The following is a 20,333-nucleotide window of genomic DNA, read 5'->3' on the forward strand; positions in this document are numbered from 1 at the left end:
TGCGCGTACGAGTGATAAGGACAGAGATGATAATCCCTGGTTATCGCAATGTAACTCAGTAATGGTCCGTTTGTTTACCTTTTTGTATCTCGTCTGGTTGGCCTTACTTTACGTACCTATATGATTTTAGGTAGCTACGCTGCGGTATAGGTTTTGCGTGAAAGAGCCACAAACATAGTAGGTACCTACCTACTTAAGTAAGTGGAATGATAAGGCTTTATTACCTACATTAACTCGATTCATCTGCCACACACGATGCGTCAGGTCATCGTGTGTACCAATGTAACCTACCTACCTATAAAATGTATGACGAAATCGTGGGTCGCCCACCAATGAACTGTTTATTATAACACTGCCCGATCCTGATGCCCGAGCCCGCGATCTCGACGCATCGCGTTTGGGTAGTTTAATAACCGCTATAATATATACCTATAAGCCCTGTAAGCGCGGTGCACTGTTTTGTACAAGATTGTAAACAACTACGTCTCAATTCCGTGTGTCGAGCAACTATAGACTTTATGTCATTATAAAGATAAGATCCATTCTAGCTTGTTGCGTTGCGCGAGGTCACGTGTTATTACGATTGTAGGTAAGTAGGTAGGCAGGTACCTACCTACTGGCTGAGTCGCGCAAACGCAAATGATAGGTACGTACGATGCGATGCGATGCGTAGTAGGTACCTAGGTATGTAGGTAAATCTGCCTGTATGTTTGTTACCCCTTCAGGCTTAAACAACTGGTTACGTTATGGTAGGTTACATTACCTACCCATCTACGACAATCGCCGTCTGCGTAAAGTTGAAAGCGAAAAGCTACTTTTCTACCTATAGCTACCTAACTTACCTAGGTAGATACTTACCTATTAAGGTATTATAAACTGCTTATATACGTCCCACTGCTGGGCACAGGCCTCCCCTCAATCAACCGGAGGGGGTATGGAGCATATTCCACCACGTTGCTCCACTGCGGGTTGGTGGAGGTGTTTTTACGGCTAATAGCCGGGACCAACGGCTTAACGTGCCTTCCGAAGCACGGAATCATCTTACTTTTTCGAACAATCACACCTGATTGCTTGAATCACCATTCAAGCCTGAAAAGTCCTTACCAAACAAAGGACAGTCTCACAAAGTGATTTCGACAATGTCCCCATCGGGAATCGAACCCGGACCTCCAGATCTTGAGCCTATCGCTCTAACCACTAGACCACGGAGGCTGTCAATTTGTCATTAAGGTATTAAGTAGGTATTATAGATAGTAGGTAGGTATCTTGGTATAGGTACAATAAAGTAATATTTTACGTCTTTAATTATTTTAAACCCTACAATTTATGTTAATACGGCTTTATTATAGTTTAGTTACTGAAAATGGTTCGGAATCGAGACGTCTATAGGCACCTATCGAACCTATCTATCATCACAGCCCGGACACTTCATACAAACAACCTATCCCCTACTTTAAACATTTAACTAGGTAGGTAGGTACCTACATTAACTTGTCTACATCTAAGTAGTAGGTAAGTTGTAATTAGCTAGGTACCTAACATTTCAAAAAAACTCAAGGTCGGTAGGTATCATTCATGTAGGTAATAACTCACTATACTAAAACCCAATATTATGTAGATATTCAAGCAATAGGTAGGTACCTAACCTACAATAAAAATTTGATTGTATTTGTATTAATTCAGTGGTAGGTAAGTACCTACCTACCCAATTGTAGGTAATAACTTGACAAATTAATTGTGCTTACCTGGTGAGGAAGTGCTTGAGCGATTTTGAACGTCTTGAGTCTGATATGGTTCTGGAACTGCACTTCTCTGGAGTCTTTTTCTATGACCAGTCTCATTTCGTACATACTTGATATTGAAATGGTCAATGCATAAATACCTTGACCGCAAATTTTCTGCAGGCAAGTGGGCAATGTTCATATTACCTACAAGAAAAGAATATAATTTTCAATAAAACATAAATAGCCTATAGATGTTCCACTGCTGGATCGTCTCTACCCTCAAATAACAGGAGGTAATCGTTTTGGTGGTAGCCCGGACCAACTATATAATTTCTGAAGCAAAGCTTACTCTTACTTTTTCGGACAATTAAGTGACTTAGTCCGCAATGTCATAACTAAACAAAGATTAATGGTTGGATCATGGTAGTGGTTCCCTGGAAGAAATTGCTTAAACAGGCCTCCCATGTGTACTGTAGTAGGTATGTTGCATAAATTTTTGTATGTTCTAACTGTTTGTGATCATTAAAAATATTTGATTTGTGATGAATAATCTCACAAAGTAATTTTGATAATATCAGAAACAGTACCCGGACCTCCAGATCATAAGCCTAATGTTCTAATCAATAATACACAGAGGCAGAATCTACTAAAACAGCAACTTTTGACATGTCTTATTAAGTTCTTGTAGGTACCTACCTATACATAATGTATGTATAGATTGTTACCTGCTGAAAGGTGGTCAGGTGTGAGCGAGACCAAGATACTAGGTATACCTCATTTGGGTTCCTGGCTTCTGTACACAGTCCCGATGTGTGAAATTGGTACAAAACTGTAGGTTTGGTAGATAGTAGTTTATCTTAGGTATCTATTAAGACTGTATAAGAAGAAATAAATTAATGTTTTATTTTTATTTATTTTCATCTTAAAAGTAAATGTGTAAGTAGATATCTGGGGGGCCAAAATGGCTACATCAAAGCAATTCATCTAAGAAAGCAATATTGCTATTTGACATTTGTTTGCATCGCACACTTACTTTTATATGCACAAATGTGAAACTGCAATATTGCTTTCTTAGATGAATTGCTTCGATGTGGCTATTTTAACCGCCCTGGTCTATAAAATGTTCAATAAAACAGTCCAAAATTCAGCAATAATTATGTACTTGATTGACTTTTTTTAACTTTTGTCCCTTTTATTTTTTGACTATTCCAGTGCTTTAGTAGTTATAGCAATTGGTTCAGAATCTGGAGGCCCTGAGTTCCCAGTAAGAATATGTTAAAAATCACTAATTATGATTTTCAAGTTTGATTAGTATATCTATATGCCATACTAAATTACCCAATTGTACAAAAGTTAATTTAATAATTCCAAATTGACATTGAGCACAATACCTAATTATATTATGTTCTTCAGACAGAAAAAACTGTTCTACTACTCTAAACTGTTGATCTCAGCTTGAGTTTAAGTATTACATTAATTATGGTAAACTAAATGATAAATGGTGACAAATGATAAACCGATTAGGTACCAAAATAATAGTCTAGCAAGTAGGGGGAGTGGCAATAACTTTCCCACCATGTTAATTAGGTATTTCTTTTTATTTTATTCCAGTTTTGATTGTCATTGATTCTATCAAATTGTTTGTTTGATAACTTTTTGCAGTTTAATATTAAAAATAAATAAAAGTAAACATTTAACTACTTACCGCAATTCTCAAGCCATACTTTTAGGCGGTTGACGTCATCCCACGGAAAACGGAACATTGACTTCTGTTCCGAAGAATTTGTACAATTATAATAAGAACAATTGTGTGCAGACATTTTTTATAACCACTGTTCCTGTGCCGCTACGTGAAAGCAGGTTTCATGAAGCCAAATCAAAGTCCGATTTCAGTCCAGGGTTAGTTTGTAAACCACAATACACAAAACGTAGAAGGCGCGTTCGACTCGTAATTCAAACGAAAACAAACATTTTCAAACATAGGTAGGTTACTAACCTACCTACGTTATTTGAAAGTTGCGTTTTTTTTTTGTTCTCAAATTTAGTTTTAAATGATATTTATACAGGTTATATTTTTTTTTAAAATTTGATATTGTATCTCCCATAATTTATGAGAATTACAACTAAACATTTAATTAATTCAATAAAATGTATTTTGCAAATAAACACAATCTTTTAAAAACGTAATATTGTATTATCTGTGGCAAAGCTAGATCGATGTTGCAATAATTAACGATAGATGGCGCAACTTTAAGCGAGCTTCTTACACATAATTATAGATGGCGTTAATAAAAACGAGAACGTTCAACCCCTCAACAAGCTCCATACTCGACGTAGTTCCGACGTAAATCCGCTAGAGTAACCACTAAATTTAAAAATATAAAAATCTCCATTAAATGCCAATATCTTTGATTAACTTTTGGTTGGAGTATAACTTTTAAATTATAAAACATAATTTTAGTGCCTATTTATCGATTATTGGCTTTTAAAGAAACTTTAATTACAAATCGGTACTATTAGCGTCATCTATTGAAATTTTTTTGAACAATGTTTCCTAATGTTCGCGATGAGAACCCATGGTATAAGTAAGGTTCTAGGCCTCCTAAAGGGACCTAACTTAAATACTTATTTTGTACAATAAGTTTAAACCCAATTTTATGACCAAAGTGGTCTAGGGCTTATTGTCATTTTTAATACTACATTTGTGTTTTCTTTATTTATTTTTTTAACCTTTTGTATAATTACAGGCTAAAAACATATTTTGAACATTTATTTGATGCTTACTAGCAAATTTTTTTTTATGAGTATTGAGCTTTTTTGGACTAATAATATCCATATAGATGTTCAATTTTCCAACAATTGAATGTTGTAAACATACCTATTAGGAAAATTAAAAAACAAATTTACAATAACTTTCATTATTTTTATCATTATCAGCTTTAAAGGTAGTTTTTTAACAAATTTATAACAGGTCATTAGTTAAAAAATTGATATATTGTAACTTTGCTTCATCATCATATTGTTAGTTGTGCCGCTGCTTGGCAAGCATTTTACTTACTTGGTTTTTTGGAATAATTTTAGATCTGTCTTTTAAAAAACAACTTTATTGAGTAATATTTAGTAGTCAACTTGCTTTATAATCTTTATATATTACAACTTAAAAATAAACATTTACTTCATAGTAAACATAACCTAAAACAAAATTTATATAAAACACTGTTGTTTCTTTTATTGTTTTGAAAATTATTTACAGGGATAGACTGAGAATTGATGTTGTGTGATAATTACACTTATTTGGTTTACATTTAATGAAAAATTTTGTACATATATTAGATAATAAGTTTTGGAGGCAGACGGGTACATTTTGAGATATAAATTTACTTCAGTTTACTTCAAACCTCTTTTCAATCTTGAAATTATAACTCTGAAACACAACCATGGATATCCAAACGGTTTATTTACATTCACTGCTCCGTGATGAATTAATATATGAAGTAAGTATTCGTGCAGAAGCACCAGCTGATACTGTTCTCAATTTGAAGAAACAGCTTAGGGAGTTGATCACTGGTTTCTCTCCGGATGAAATAATGGACGATGAAAGAAAACCACAGGCTGAATTCCCAATCATCACCGAAAAGCTGAAGGAGCTGCAGGCAAAACTTGATTTAGCAGTGAAGTCTAGGGAACGTCATCACCTTATGCGTGCTAGGGCTTTGTATAATCATCTTCATCACCGTCTTGAGCGTGTAGTATGCACGGAGTCTGTCGATAGGGACATAAAATTGAAGCTGAATAAAAATCTTATAGCTTGCGGTCACTCATTGGAGAAATTGTTGTCAACAAAAAACGTCATCGACCCAGAAGAGGAAAACAGGGGAAAAGGGACAGATGGTTCAGCAATTAATTTAATGAAGTGGAACATTAAATTCGACGGCCGTACGAGTCCACATACGTTCTTGCAATCCATAAGTGAACGCGCCTCAGCGTTCGGAGTTAGTGACAATGTACTTTTCAGGTCCGCCTTTTGTTTCTTTTCGGACCAAGGTCTTCTATGGTTCAGAGGTGTTAAGGAGCAGGTTTCTTCTTGGCAGGAATTGAGTGAGCTTTTAGTCCAAGAATTCGCACCCGTTGATTTTGATTATCGTTTGCTGGGGGAGATTAGAGCTCGCACCCAAGGACAGGATGAACCAACACACATCTATTTTGCAGTCATGAACTGTATGTTTTCACAATTGAAACGACCACTTTTGGACAGTGACAAATTTGAAATTTTAATACATAATATTAGACCCATTTTTAGAGAGCAGTTAGCATTGCACGAAGTAGCTACGATAGCTGAACTAAAAGAAAAATGCCGTAAAATAGAATCTGCGCGACAAATGACACAGCTGTTTGTCGAACCACCTAAGCAGTCTATTTTAAATAATGATTTCGTGTACAAAGGCAAAACAAAACCTGTAATGCCCATCAGCGAATCCGCCGATGTTAGGGAAACGGAACAGGTCTCGGCAGTTCAGCCACCAATTCAGACTCAAACTTTTAGGCAGCGACAACCGCCAAGTAATGAAAAGCCTAGTAGTTATCCTAATACAAAATCTGCGGCTAACAAATCAGTTTTTTGTAAAAGATGTAAGGTGTCTACTCACTCAACCGCAAGGTGTAGGGACAAGACAGTCAAATGTTTTAAATGCGGTCATTTAGGGTTTACGGTGAGGTCGTGCCCTAAATGTAACAACCCAAAAAACTAGGTTGCTCGGACAATAACGCCGATCCTCCATCGAAGGTCGAAGATGGGGATTGGAAACAATGGTTACAGGTAGTAACTAATTATTTTAAGCTTAACAACGTAGCTTCCGTTTTGTTCGAGCCCAATGATGATGACGTTCGACCATATTTGAAACTTAATGTCCTGGATTTGACAATTTACGGGTTACTGGACTCAGGTGCAGCAATTTCAATTTTAGGAAATGGAGCACATGCATATTTTGAATCTTTAGGTTTTACAGTGCAATCTGGGAAAGAAACTAATGTTACTGTTGCGGATGGTTCCCAGTGTAACTCAATAGGATTTTTAATGTTGCCCATTACATTTAATGGAGTAACCAAAATTTTGAAATTTTTTATAATACCCAGTATTAAATTAAATGTTATTTTAGGCGTAGACTTTTGGCGGGCATACAATTTGATGCCAGAAATTTTTGAAAGTGTTTCCTACATGAGAGGTCCACAAAAGTTTTTAGAAATGCCAGTCAACTCTATACAAGCTTATGACAGTCTTCCCAACGACCACAAGGAGTTAGCGGAGCTTATGATAACAAAATTTCATGACATTTCTTTTGAGCGCAAGGGTTTAGGTAGGACGCATCTTACTCAGCATGTCATCGACACTGGGGTTGCGCCACCGGTCAAGTGTAGACCTTATCCCATGTCACCGGAAAAGCAGAAGGAACTACATAAGGAGTTGGACAAGATGCTGGAGCTGGACGTTGTCGCCCCGAGCGAGAGTCCTTGGAACAATCCAGTCCTTATGGTTCCTAAAGCTGACGGTACATGGCGATTTTGTCTGGACTGCCGGAGGCTCAACTCTGTGACGAAAGGCGATGCTTATGCCATTCCCTACATACCCCAGATATTGGATAGCCTCAAGAATGCCAAGTACATCAGTTCTGTGGATTTTAAATCGAGCTTTTGGCAAATTCCACTCGACCCTAGCTCACAGGAGAAGACTAGTTTCACAGTGCCTGGTAGGGGGTTGTTTAAATTTAAAGTTATGCCATTCGGCCTATGCGGAGCTCCTGCTCGCCAACAACGGCTTATGGACATGTTGTTTGGACACCCTTTCTGCAGTGACGTAACTAAAGGCATGATTTTCGTGTACATCGACGACATTATAGTAGTTGCTGAAGATCTAGAAACGCACATACTTCTTTTAAAAAGGCTTCACGAAAGAATACAGAGCGCCAATTTAACGATTAACTTTGAAAAGAGCAAATTCTTCCGAAGCTCCTTAAAATATCTGGGTTATGTAGTGGATGAGTTTGGCCTTAGGACCGATCCCGATAAGGTTCGTGCTGTTCTGGAGTTCCCGGTACCCAAAAATCCGAAAGAACTAAAAACCTTTCTAGGTGTTTGTTCTTGGTACCGTAGGTTTATCAGGAATTTCTCCACCATTGCGGCACCCTTACACGCTCTTACCAGCTCAAAAACTAAATTTATCTGGGACCAAGACGCAGAAAACGCTTTTGTAACTTTAAAAAACACTTTAGTTTCAGCTCCAATTTTAGCCTGCCCTGATTTTAGTAAACCATTTTCAGTTCACTGCGATGCATCTAATTTTGGCGTAGGAGGTGTGTTAGCGCAGAATATTGATGGCCATGACCGTCCTATCGCTTATATCAGCAGATCCCTTAACAAAAACGAACGTAACTATAGTGCTACCGAAAGGGAGGCGTTAGCAGTTGTGTACGCGGTTGAGAAATTTGAACCATATTTAGGTAGTAGACCATTCACCGTCGTAACAGATCACGCTTCGCTTAGGTGGTTCATGAATTTAGAGAATCCTACAGGACGCTTAGCTCGTTGGGGTTGTAGGTTATCCCAATTTAATTTTAAAATCGAGCATAGGAAAGGGAAGGATAATGTCGTCCCTGATGCCCTCTCACGATTGCTGCATGTGGATGCCATCAATGCTCCAAATGCAGGAACCGGTGATGAGTGGTATGATAAGGTTTACTCTGGATGTACGGCTTATCCCAAAAATTATCCCAATTATCGCGTCGAAAATGGTACTCTTCTACGATACAGCAAGGGTAAGTATGCCCTGACTCAGGAGTTTGATTGGAAGATTGTTGTGCCAAAGTCAAACCGTCTGCAGGTCATGTCCGAAAACCACGAACCACCGACCTCGGCACACCTCGGAGTGTTTAAAACGCACCGTAGGTTGTGTTTGAGGTATTTCTGGCCAGGAATGTACCGCGACGTGCTTGAATTTGTCAACAAATGTCGTATTTGTTCCGCTTATAAGCACAGGACCAAACTCACTCCTGGGATCATGGGTCAGCCTAAGCAGTGCTATAGGCCATTTCAAGCTGTATCCGTAGATTTGGTAGGACCTCTTCCACGATCACGTTCGGGTTACATGCACCTTTTAGTAGTAACATGCTGTTTTTCAAAGTACACCATGTTATTTCCACTTCGTCGAGCGACTAGTGCTGCAGTAGCTAAAAACTTTGAGAATTATGTGCTTCTAGCTCACGGGATTCCTGAAACCGTAATTACCGACAATGGGGTTCAATTCACGGGATCAGAATTCAGTGGCCTTCTCAAGAAGTACAATATTCCACGAGTTCACTACGGGCCTAGGTATACGCCACAGATTAACATGGTGGAAAGGTACAACAAAACAGTCATGACAGCTGTTTCGTCTTATGTAGCTGACGATCATAGGACATGGGATCTAAATTTATTTAAGGTGCAGTTTGCATTAAATAGTGCGGTGAACGAAACCACTGGGTTTAGTCCATTCTTTTTAGTCCATGGCCGGGAACCGATTATTAACGGTTCTTTTTATAAAAACGACGATAGGGAATACGAGGTCTCTATGCCAAGGGACGAGTATGCGGGTGAATTTGGGGTCCTTCAGGATATTTTTAATAAGGTACGAGTTAATATCGAGAAGGCTCACACGACGAACGCGAAGTACTACAACCTGCGACGCCGTAACGTCAATACTTTGCGCGAAGGTCAAGTAGTGTGGCGGAAAACGTACGTACAGAGTGACGCCGCAAATTTTAAAGCCTCGAAACTTGCCCCAAAATACGAGCAGTGCGTAATTAAAAAGGTTTTGTCACCCTTAGTATACGAATTGGTCTCATTTAGTGGCAAGAACTTAGGTTCTTGGCACATAAAAGATTTAAAAATTTAATTTCCAAATTGCCCCGTGTTCCTCATGTCATATTTTTTTTTAAACATTTTTTTCCGGCTTGGATCAGTATATTTGGCTCAATTTCTAAATTTACGTTTATAAAGAAAGTTACATAAATTATGTCTTTCTTAGTTAGCTTTGATAACATTTTGTTTTAGAAATATAAAACTTTGGTGTGTTTACTTGTGTCGTAAGTGGCCTAGTAACAGCCTATTTATGACAAACACGTTTTATTTTAAGTAGTCTTTTGATTTTTAAAATCACTAGATTTACCAATAAATGTTTTTATGTTTAATGTTTTTTGTTTTTAGTGTGTTTATGAGTGTTCTGATAAAGGCCCATACACACTAGCGTCTGCAACACAGCGTTTTTATGTACGCTCACCTTAGCGTTTCATATTTTTATGTTTTTTGATTAGGCGGTTATAGCCAACTATTTAATATAGTTTATTCATGTTGCCCGTGTCAACATTTTTTAGGCTTTATGGTAGCCATTACTTTAAATTAAATTTAAATTAGGAACCTTATTAGGTTACTCTTTGTTTAGTTTAATTTTTTTCTTTTTCGACGGAGCGGGTAGTGACTCCTTAAATAAGCCTCTAGCAACTGTTGTTTTGTTTTTTGTCTTTGTCTTTAGAATTGGGGTATGGAGTGACACTTTGAGAGTCGTCAGCTCAACAGGGTTATGAATGTGGGTAACACCCAGTGAAATGGATATTGGGTGCTACTCTATGAAAGAAGTGAAAGGTGATCAATGAATGGTGATGAATAACAGGTCGGGGTAATTGTTGTGCTTAGGGTTGTGCTGTTTAGATGTTGGTGTTTGTGCTTCGTTACGTTTTTTTTTATGATTTGTTTTGTCGTCTCGTCTTTAGAGACAGTTTTTTTTTTTAATTTAGACTGGTGGTGCGCTCCAGGCTCTATGGCTGAGGGCAGCCGTGTTTCTCACCCAGTTCGAAACCTCTCGTGGGTAGGGGGGTATTGTAACGAAGCATTTCGGACCAACGAGCCTTGTAGCGACATCTTGTGGTTTCTGGCGATATAATGTTGTTTCACAGAACACAGATGGCGCTGCAGGGTTATCGATGGGCCCGAATATTTTTAATTATTTTTATTTTCTTCAAAATTTGGTATATTAAATTATCTGCAACATTTATTTAAAGATTTAGTTTTGGATTAGTTTTGATCAAACAAGTCGATCGATTGTTGTCGTTGATTCGGCGAATTTATGGTTTGGGAGATTTTTTCTAGTTTGGCAACTTTGTTCGTGGTTCTTGTGTCAGACTGACAGCTGGCTGAGCTGAGAGACAGGTTATGGAAAGTGGGGACGTCGCGAGAGCGCCGGAGACTCCACTGCCGTAACAATAATGTGGGCAAATTAAAAGCCACGATTTATCGGCGACATCAAGAGCCGATGTCTCGATTTAAATAAACAACTTAACCGAGATGGTGAGTCCTCGCAATTCTTCGTGCATATTTTTGCACCAACTTTGTGATAACCTCGAGGTCCTTGTTTTCAGCAACATCACTGAAATCCCATCGCCTAAGGTCCAGTGGGTGGGTTTAGGTTTCATCCGAGCGATGCCCAACTATCCCGGATGAACCTGTAAGTTATTTTCTTTGTTTTACACTCGTGAGTTGCATTGCCACGCTGTCAGCTGAACCACATGCTAATCATTGCCATTCCTTGTTGCAGATGGGTTTCTTGTGTTTTCTTTAAGTTTTAACGTTTTAAAGTTTTAACGTTTTTGCAAGTTTTAATCTAAGAAGAAGTTTATGATTGGATCAGACTATTTCAACAAATTTTGTGAATGAAGATTCCTACTGTTTTCTTCTGCTTTTGAGAGTTATTTCAAGCTTCATTTTGGCGGAGCTTGCCTTGGTTGGTTGCACGTCGAAGCTTTTCTTTGTGCGGCGCGCATGTGGATGTGCCGCGCCTCTCCTTTTGTCAACACTCCGGATAAGGCCCGGTGAAGGACTGCGAGGTTGACCGGTGGACGTGCAGCCCGCCAGCTGCGTAACAGTTGGCCCGCTGCGCCGCCATCGTCCAGCACGCCCTGGCCTGAGCCGGCCTCAACTCATCACCTGTACGGTATTCCGGAACGCCTCAGGTAGGCCTGATAGTCGGAGGTCCTCGAGTAAGTGAGGTGCCTACAGGTGTACGGACAGTGTTTTTAAACATAGTGATATCCCATGGTTGTTACGGAGTGACAATTAACCTGACGGTCCAAAGCGCGACCTGTCTCCCTCCATAGGGTTTTTGACCTACCTATGGTTAATGAAATTTGTAGATTTAAAAAATATACATTGTACAAATTCAAGGGAGTTTTCTTTGTCTCATGCTCACCGGTCTATAACATCTAGCTGTGCCCTTCAGGTAAACACCACTTTATAAATTTCTGAAACATATCGATATCGGTATTTCATAACTCTATTTCCTATTTCACCTACCTTCCTAATAGGTAGCAAAAGATTTACGTTTCAATATTTTTGAATTTGAATTGAATTGAATGGTATAAGAAGACCGTATGCTCAATTCTATGGCAAGCCGCCATTGCTAGCCCATTAATACGCACGTAAGTAATTTATTTAGTTGGTAATTTATTTTTTACGAAATGGCAACACAGGTTCGGATGACGTCAGCTGGGCTAACCTTGAAATGCTAGCTGTCAGTTTGGAGCATACCTGGTCTTCTTATACAATGCACTACATAGACGCTGTGTGTGCCGCTTTACCCCGTGCGTGCGAGCGAGACAGACAGTCCGCGCGTGCTCTGGAACCCGTATAGCTGTCTCATGTCTTTGCGCTTGCCATTTTGTTAAAATAAATTACCCACGACTATAATTTTTAATTTACTTTGTAAGACAATTTTGGACTTTTAGTAAAAGATTAACTTAGTTTTAATATTTTTTATATAATATGTGACAAGTGACAGTAATTAATTTACTAAATTTAATAAATTAATTAATTTACTTTTATATTTTTAGTTATTTTTTATTTAATTTTGAATAATAAAATTTAAGTCCTTGGAATGTTGGAGATACCAATTTAATGGTAACACTTACGTCATCAAACGGCTAGCAATGGCGGCTTGTCATAGGATTGAGCGTACCTTGTTTTATTGTACCATGCTTAGAATGACACAACGTCCCCCAGGTCCCCGACGATGGCGGGCGGGCTGTTCGCCATGAGCCGCGAGTACTACTTCCAGCTGGGCGGCTACGACGACATGATGCACGGCTGGGGCGGAGAGAACCTCGAGATCTCGTTCAGGATCTGGCAGTGTACGTACTTGGAGCTGCGCATACAGCGCATCATACAAAAATTTGACGTTAATTATACATATTCTCACGCAGCGGCGTATAAATCGTTGACTAAGCATCTATAGCGCATATATCTGGTGGTGATTTGTATGCAGTCTTACGAAAAGTAATGATAAAATTGCCTATCACATAAAATACACATTGCCGGTAAAGTGGCTATGGAATTTGAGAAGCAGTAGAGCTGTCGTAGTTATCTGTTTGCAGGAGTAGTAGTAGAAGAGAGCGGGGTTGACCTTTTTTTTAACGTGACTTATTGTAGATTTGCCGCAGATGGCATTCACTACTTGGCCGGACAAATGGGGGAGCGCTGAGGGCCCTCACCCGGTACAAAATTTAAGACAACAGACCTGAGGGTGCAGTTGGGCGCGATGTAGGCTCAGGGCGTCGTCTGAGAGGAAGAATATTTGAAAGAATTAATCGACCCTAGGAGGTCGATAGCGATAAGCGCTGAATGAGGGTAATCGTCGACCACGCCGGCGGGGTCGGTATCGGGGTTCTGAAGTGTTTGGTGTCGCGAGCTGATTGGCTGCCTCTATGGCTAGAGTAATCGGGTCGTCGATACTTTTCAGTACCGTCCCTGAGCAGGATGTATTCGGAAGCCGCAACTGGGTTGAACCGGTGACAGTGGGTCTCATACGAAATACGCGTTAAGGCCTTTCCAACCTCTTTTCTATTTCTGTTATGTGTTCTGAACCTTAAACTCAGTCCTGTATCGTATCGTGTGGCAGGTGGCGGCACCCTGGAGGTGGTCCCGTGCTCCCGTGTCGGCCACGTGTTTCGCTCCTTCCACCCGTACGGGCTGCCGGCCAGCTCTGACACCTTCGGTACGTGGCTTGATCACCAACATTTCACGGATAATAAACGCAGCATGCATCCACCCACCATAATCTCCCCAGCATTATCCCGTTCCTCACAGGGTCCGCTTACCTAACCTGAAGATTTGAGTTTTTTTTACAGAAGCGACGCTGTTTCTCTGACCTTCCAAGTTCCACACGAAGAGAAAGATAGCCCAATACATGTTAGGTCCCATACCTCCAAAACGTATTTTAGGGGAATGTGGATTTTTGACGATATTTCCTTCATGCTGAGCACGTGATCATTATTTATGATCCAAATATGGATTCGAAAACGAATTCGAAAATCATCAGTGCAATGCAGCTTCTTTTCCCCGGCTATACAGGTTGTGAGAAGCTGCAGTAGTTTTAGGCGGATGAGACGTTCGTTATGTAAAAATTGACGATTCAAAGTGTAACTATGTTACCTACTGAATAAAGATATTTTTGAATTTTGAATTTGAATTTTGAATTGGTTTAGGCACATGGTGGGGTTTGGACGTTCAAAAAGCGCTAACTTTGTAAGCCAATTTTTTTTTGGACTGGCGACCTCACTGTGAGACTCAAGCGTTTTTCCATTTGGGCCACCATGGAGCCCCACTCTTGCTACAATTACTAGTTCAATAATTACGAGTAAGTATATATGTAAGGTAAACCACTGCTCGATTTTTCCTTAAAGTAGCATGGAGAATGCTACACCGACAAGAGCGTGGCTCTTAAATTAGTGATGTTGTAAAATGTGATGAATATTGTAAGACAGGCATCAACACGGCTCGCATGGCGGAGGTGTGGATGGACGACTACAAGGAGCTGTTCTACCTGCACCGCCCCGACCTCAGGGTGAGTGCAGTATCTATCTATCTACTCAGCCTGTATCCTTCCACCGCTGGGTCTTCTTCTGTAAGTTTTCTCGTAATATACTATCCTGACGGCAGGATTACTCTAGCCATAGAGGCGGCCAATCAGCTCGCGACACCAATTACTTCAAAACCCCGATACCGATCAGCGTGATAGATGATTTACCTCAGTCAGCGCTTATCACAACTCTCTCAGACGACGCCCTGAGCCGAGGTCTGCGCTGAGCTGGGCATCCTCAGGTCTGTTGGCAATTTTGTACCGGGTGAGAGCCCTCAGCGCTCCCCAAGTAGCAAACCTACTGAAGTTCCATCAAAAAAGGTGGGTGAGGCTTGGAGCTCGGTGGCGCAGCGGTAAACGCGCTCGGTCTGCGATTGTTGAAGTTAAGCAACTTTCGCAAGGGCTGGTCATAGGGTGGGTGACCACAAAAAAAAGTTTTCATCTCGAGCTCCTTCGTGCTTCGGAAGGCACGTTAAGCCGCTGGTCCCGGCTGCATTAGCAGTCGTTAATAACCATCAATCCGCACTGGGCTCGCGTGATGGTTTAAGGCCCGATCTCCCTATCCATCCATAGGGAAAGCCCGTGCCCCAGCAGTGGGGACGTTAATGGGCTAATGATGATGATGATGATGATGAGGCTTGGACACCTGCCGGCGGGACTGGTTGGAGCACGCACAGGACCGCAGAAAGAGGAGGGGAGGCGTTTGTCCAGCGCACAAGTGGGATCTTGTGGGCTAGGTTAGGTTAGCCAGTGAGTTGTGCTATGTTCAGAACAGTCGGAAGGTGGGCGACGTGTCGTCCCGCCAGCGGCTGCGCGCGCAGCTGCAGTGTAACAGCTTCGAGTGGTACCTGCGACACGTGTACCCGGAGAAGTTCATACCAGTGAGGGACGCCTTCGGATACGGCAGGTACATTCTCTCAACAACATATAAGCTCACGACTATATCCCAATTGAGGCAGTCAGAGGTACATCCATACATCCATCGCAAGATGAACTAATCCTGCCGGCGACAAGTTCCGTTCTTATATTTCCGTGTGTAAAATTTTGCTTATTATTATCGACGAGTTCTTCTTTATGACAAGTCTAAATTTTACCATTTCTTAATTTCCGAATGCCTCATTTTCCTAATTATAGATAGTATCAATTCGGTTTTTTTTAATTAAGTACAGCCTCCGTGGTCTAGTGGTTAGAGCGTCAGGCTCACGATCTGGAGGTCCGGGTTCGATTCCCGATGGGGACATGGTCGAAATCACTTTGTGAGACTTTCCTTTGTTTGGTAAGGACTTTTCAGGCTTGAATCACCTGATTGTCTGAAAAAGTAAGATGATTCCGTGCTTCGGAGGGCACGTTAAGCTGTTGGTCCCGGCTATTAGCCGTAAAAAAACACCTCAACCAACCCGCAGTGCAGCAGCGTGGTGGAGTATGCTCCATCCCCCTCCGGTTGATTGAGGGGAGGCCTGTGCCCAGCATTGGGACGTATAATATAGGCTGTTTATGTAAATTAAGTACAGTTTACAGCGACGAACAAAAACAATTATATTAGTATTGTCTACAAACATAAATTCTTGTGCCAAGGTTTTTCTTGCAGCTACTTTTCTTCGGCTATACAGGCTGTGAGCTGCAGTAGTTTAGGCGGATGAGCAGTTTGACAAAAAATATTTACCTAAGTAAAAATTGACGATTCAAAGTGTAACTGTTACCAACTGAATAAAGATATTTGTTGTGTCTGGCTCAGGTTCCGCAACGCGGCCTCTGGGCTGTGCCTGGACACGCTGCGGAGCGACTCCGCCCCCGGCCCCCTAGGGCTCTACCCCTGTCGGGCGGACAAGAAGCTGTTTGCGGTAACTATCATCATCATGATCAATTTAAGAGCCACGCTCTTGTCGGTGTAGCATTTTCCATTCCAGTCTATCAAAGGCCAATTCCTTGACTTCCCTATAAGACACGACGTTAACCTTTTCTTTAATCTGTTCCATGTAAGCTCTTCTTGGTCTTCCCCTTCCTCTCTTCCCTTCTATGATGTTTTTAATAAATTCGTCGTGTCTTTATTAGGTGTCCAATCATCTTGCCTCTTCTGTCCTCAATAATTCTCAGTATTTGTCTCCTTTCCCTTACTCTTACTAGCACTTCCTCATTTGTAACCCTTTCTGTCCAACTTATTCTTTCCATCCTCCTCCAACACCACATTTCAAAGGCCTCGAGTCTCTCTCTGTCCTTCTGTGTTAGTTCTGTGTGCGGTAACTATACCATAGAATAAACAATAAGAATAGAACGGACACTCTCCGCCCCGAACCGACACAAGCTTCCTCACCCCACCCCTTATTTGAGTTACCAGTTCGTACCACGCAAGGATAAGGGAGCGTGCGTACTGTCTGTCTCGCTCGCACGCACGAGGTAAGGCGGCACACACAGTTGTGTATGTACAAAAACTAAATTTGTGTAATGTTTGTTTTTTTTTTCTATTTGTGTATAAATAAATAAATAAGACCGAGATTTTTGTAAGGAGTGTCCGAGTTGAGACTTACATGGGTGGGGACATAACACAAAAATCACTTTGTGATTCCTAGTTTCGTTAGGACATTGCTGGCTGATCACACGATTGTCTGAAAGTAAGATGATCCGTGCTTCGGAAGGCACGCTAAGCAGTCGGTCCCGGCTACTATTTACTTAAGTAAATATGTAGTCGTTACACCCATGTCGGGACCTTTGGCGGCTCAATAGTGGCCCTGACACCAGGATTGGTGAGGTCTGTCATTGAGATCACAACCCACATGAAAAAAGAAGACCATGCGACCATCATATCCACCTTAGGAGAATGTAGGTGCTGTGATGAGTTGTTACCTTTTATCCTATTTATTTTAATTTTTGTTTTTTTTTTTTGACATTCATTATTTCTATTTTCACATTGTTTCACATGGACATTGCTGTATTTTTATGTTTTAATATTGTTGACATTGAACTAATACTTACATATAATAATTATTCTAAATTCCTTGTATTAATCTCGCATGACTATGATATTTTTAAGTGATTTATCTATTTTGTAAGAGATTCCAACACAATGTATATTGTTTACGGAATAAATGAATTGTAGCTCTGCCCACCCGGGTAGGGGTGAGTGCGTGTGTTTGATGCTGTCGTCGTTGTCGTCACAGGGCACGCAGGAGTTCACCCTGAGCAGGTCCGGCGAGCTGCGGGACGAGGCCCGCTGCGCCGTCTACGCGGACATGGGCAGGTACTGTCCGTCTGCTGACCAATGGTGGCTTCTTCTTCTTCTTCTTTTTATCTTTTGCAGCCTCTGTAGCTGCTGGTGGCTTGATAATAAACAACAATCAAAAATCATCTTTGTAATCCCTAGTTTGTTTAGGACATCACAGGCTGATCACCTGATTGTCTGAAAGTAACAGGCACCTTAAGTCGGTGGTCCCGGTTACTACTTACTGATGTAAGTGAGTAATCGTGAGCCATGTCAGAGGCCTTTGGAGACTCAATAATAACCCTGACACCAGGGTCGCGTTGGTAACCTCACAACCCACACGATAGAAGATGCCAGGTTGATGATGTAACATGTGTGTAAGCAGCGGCGGGCCGGTGTCCGGCACGAAGGCGCCGCCCAACGAGGACGCGGGCGTCATCATGGCGGCGTGGGCGGGCGGCGGCCGCCACCTCGTGCTCGACACATGCCACAAGTACCCCGACGCCCAGGTCTGTAGCTCTTTACAGCTCAATCGCAAGATGAACTAAGTACCCACGCCTCACCGAGCTTTCTGTCAGACCAACGTGATAGGTGAGCCGTATCGCCGTCTATAATGGTCGAGACAACTGTGTTAGTGAAGTGCTTCAATACCACACTCCGGACACAATACACCTCGTTTTACACAGCCACTACATTGACGTTATCGTACACGCGAATTTGTGTGTGTGACGTCTGACGCCATACGATTGAAGACTAAAGTAAGGCCGAGGGGGTGAGGTAAACCTAGCTCAGCCGCTGGTGGGGGGCGGAGATTTGCTATCTATAAGACGTAGTATTATTCCTTCTTTGCTAATGGTTGCCAATCTCACGTAAAACAAGAAAATCTTCTATAGAAGTGGGTGTACACTCCATGGAAGCAGCTGCAGCTGGGCGGCGGCGAGGGTCCGCTCTGCCTGCAGGTGGTGGCGCGCGCGGGCGCCAGTGCGCACGCGCGGCTGCGGCCCTGCCGCGCCCACGCGCTGCAGCGCTGGGAGATAGACTACAGCGAGCGCAACAACTTCGGAATCACTGGTGATTTACTCTTCTATCGTGTGGGTTGTGAGGTGGATAACCAACTTTATCAACCCTGGTGTCAGGGTTGTTATTGAGCCGCCAAAGGTTAATGGTTAATGTAAGGACCAGTAAATAGTAACCGAGACTTGTTGAACGTTAGGCTCATGATCTGGACCCAAATGCGAATCCCAGTGGTAGAATTGAAAATAAGTAATTTTTAAAAACACACAAAATATACAATGAATTTTGCAACGGAAAATTCCACTTGATACCACTCAGAATCATGGGCTATCTCTCAAAGTTTCGTTACGATGTCGCTAACACACTGTATTCATCCATATATTAGAATATGCTGACGTAAGAATGTAAGAATACAGATCATCATCATCATCATCCCCTGGCGTTATATCTTTTTGACAGATTGACAGGTCCGGTATTTTACAGAAGCGACTGCCTGTCTGACCTTCCAACCCGCGAAGGGTAACCCATACCAATAAAGAATGCGAGATAAAGAGTATTTATTTCAATGTGTATGATGTTTCAGAGGGCGTGGAACTCAGCGACGTGGAGAAGGTTCTGAAAAGGTTACGAGAGCGGTAAGCACCCTCCGATAGTATTACTTGATAACCCCGCTGGCGTGGTCGACACTTTCCCGCCAACCTGCAAACGCTCCAATTTTACCACTCGCGGGTAGGCATCGTCCTTGACGTAACAAACATAACATCACGCTTATATCTCAAAAGGGGTAGGCAGGTGTGTATGAAGCTTGCCCCAAGCTCGTTGTACACGTAGAATTATTGTTTATGCTCGTCATGGCTTAGATCCTGTGGTATTGGTACTCTAGCCATAGAGGCAGCCAATCAGCTCGCGACACCAAACACTTTAGGACCCCGATGTCGACGACTTCCCTTAATCAGCGCTTATCTCTATCGACCCACTAGGGTCGATTAATTCTTTTAAATAGTTTTCCTCTCAGACGACGCCCTGAGCCGAGGTTCGCGCCCAACTGGGCACCCTCAGGCCTGTTGTCTTAAACGTTGTACCGCGCGAGAGACTTCAGCGCTCCCCATTTGTCCGGCCAAGTAGTTAATGCTATCTGCGGCAAATCTACAATAAGTCACGTCAAAAAAAAAAAAATGGTATTGGTTACAGGTCTACCCCCACCAGCTGATGTCCTGTCGACGGACGAGACCCTCACGAACGGTCACGAGCATTAATATGTATACTATACACTTTGGTACCATGTCACATTAACTTTTTTGACAAATTGAACTGTAAGTCTCACTAAATGTCAAATATGTTAGTGCGACAGAGTCCTAAAGTGGGTACATTATATTGCTCATGACTGTACTTACATGCAAGTCATTAAAATAGTTGGAGATTTATTTTTTATTGTACTCTTTTTATTTCTCTTTTAGGAACTTAC

The 20,333-nt window shown here is 41.5% G+C and overlaps 1 protein-coding gene and 1 long non-coding RNA gene across 2 annotated transcripts in view; both read left to right on the plus strand.

Annotated features, from left to right (window-relative positions):
* Positions 1–18,402, plus strand: part of LOC126378273 (polypeptide N-acetylgalactosaminyltransferase 1-like) — a 34,409-nt gene extending 16,007 nt beyond the window's left edge. Inside the window, exons 9-15 of the mRNA XM_050026464.1 lie at positions 12,804–12,931; positions 13,699–13,794; positions 14,564–14,643; positions 15,429–15,565; positions 16,394–16,499; positions 17,814–17,893; positions 18,240–18,402. Of these exons, the coding sequence (XP_049882421.1) occupies positions 12,804–12,931; positions 13,699–13,794; positions 14,564–14,643; positions 15,429–15,565; positions 16,394–16,499; positions 17,814–17,893; positions 18,240–18,402 (790 nt within the window). The remainder of the gene's footprint in view (positions 1–12,803; positions 12,932–13,698; positions 13,795–14,563; positions 14,644–15,428; positions 15,566–16,393; positions 16,500–17,813; positions 17,894–18,239) is intronic.
* A 382-nt stretch (positions 18,403–18,784) lies between these two features.
* On the plus strand, positions 18,785–20,110 carry LOC126378599 (uncharacterized). Its single transcript, XR_007568124.1, has 3 exons — positions 18,785–18,925; positions 19,452–19,503; positions 20,060–20,110. It is a non-coding gene; the product is annotated as an uncharacterized LOC126378599 (long non-coding RNA).
* The last annotated feature ends 223 nt before the right edge of the window (positions 20,111–20,333 follow it).

The sequence above is a fragment of the Pectinophora gossypiella genome, chromosome 26 (genome assembly GCF_024362695.1).
Source record: "Pectinophora gossypiella chromosome 26, ilPecGoss1.1, whole genome shotgun sequence".
In the NCBI taxonomy this organism is placed as follows: domain Eukaryota; kingdom Metazoa; phylum Arthropoda; class Insecta; order Lepidoptera; family Gelechiidae; genus Pectinophora; species Pectinophora gossypiella.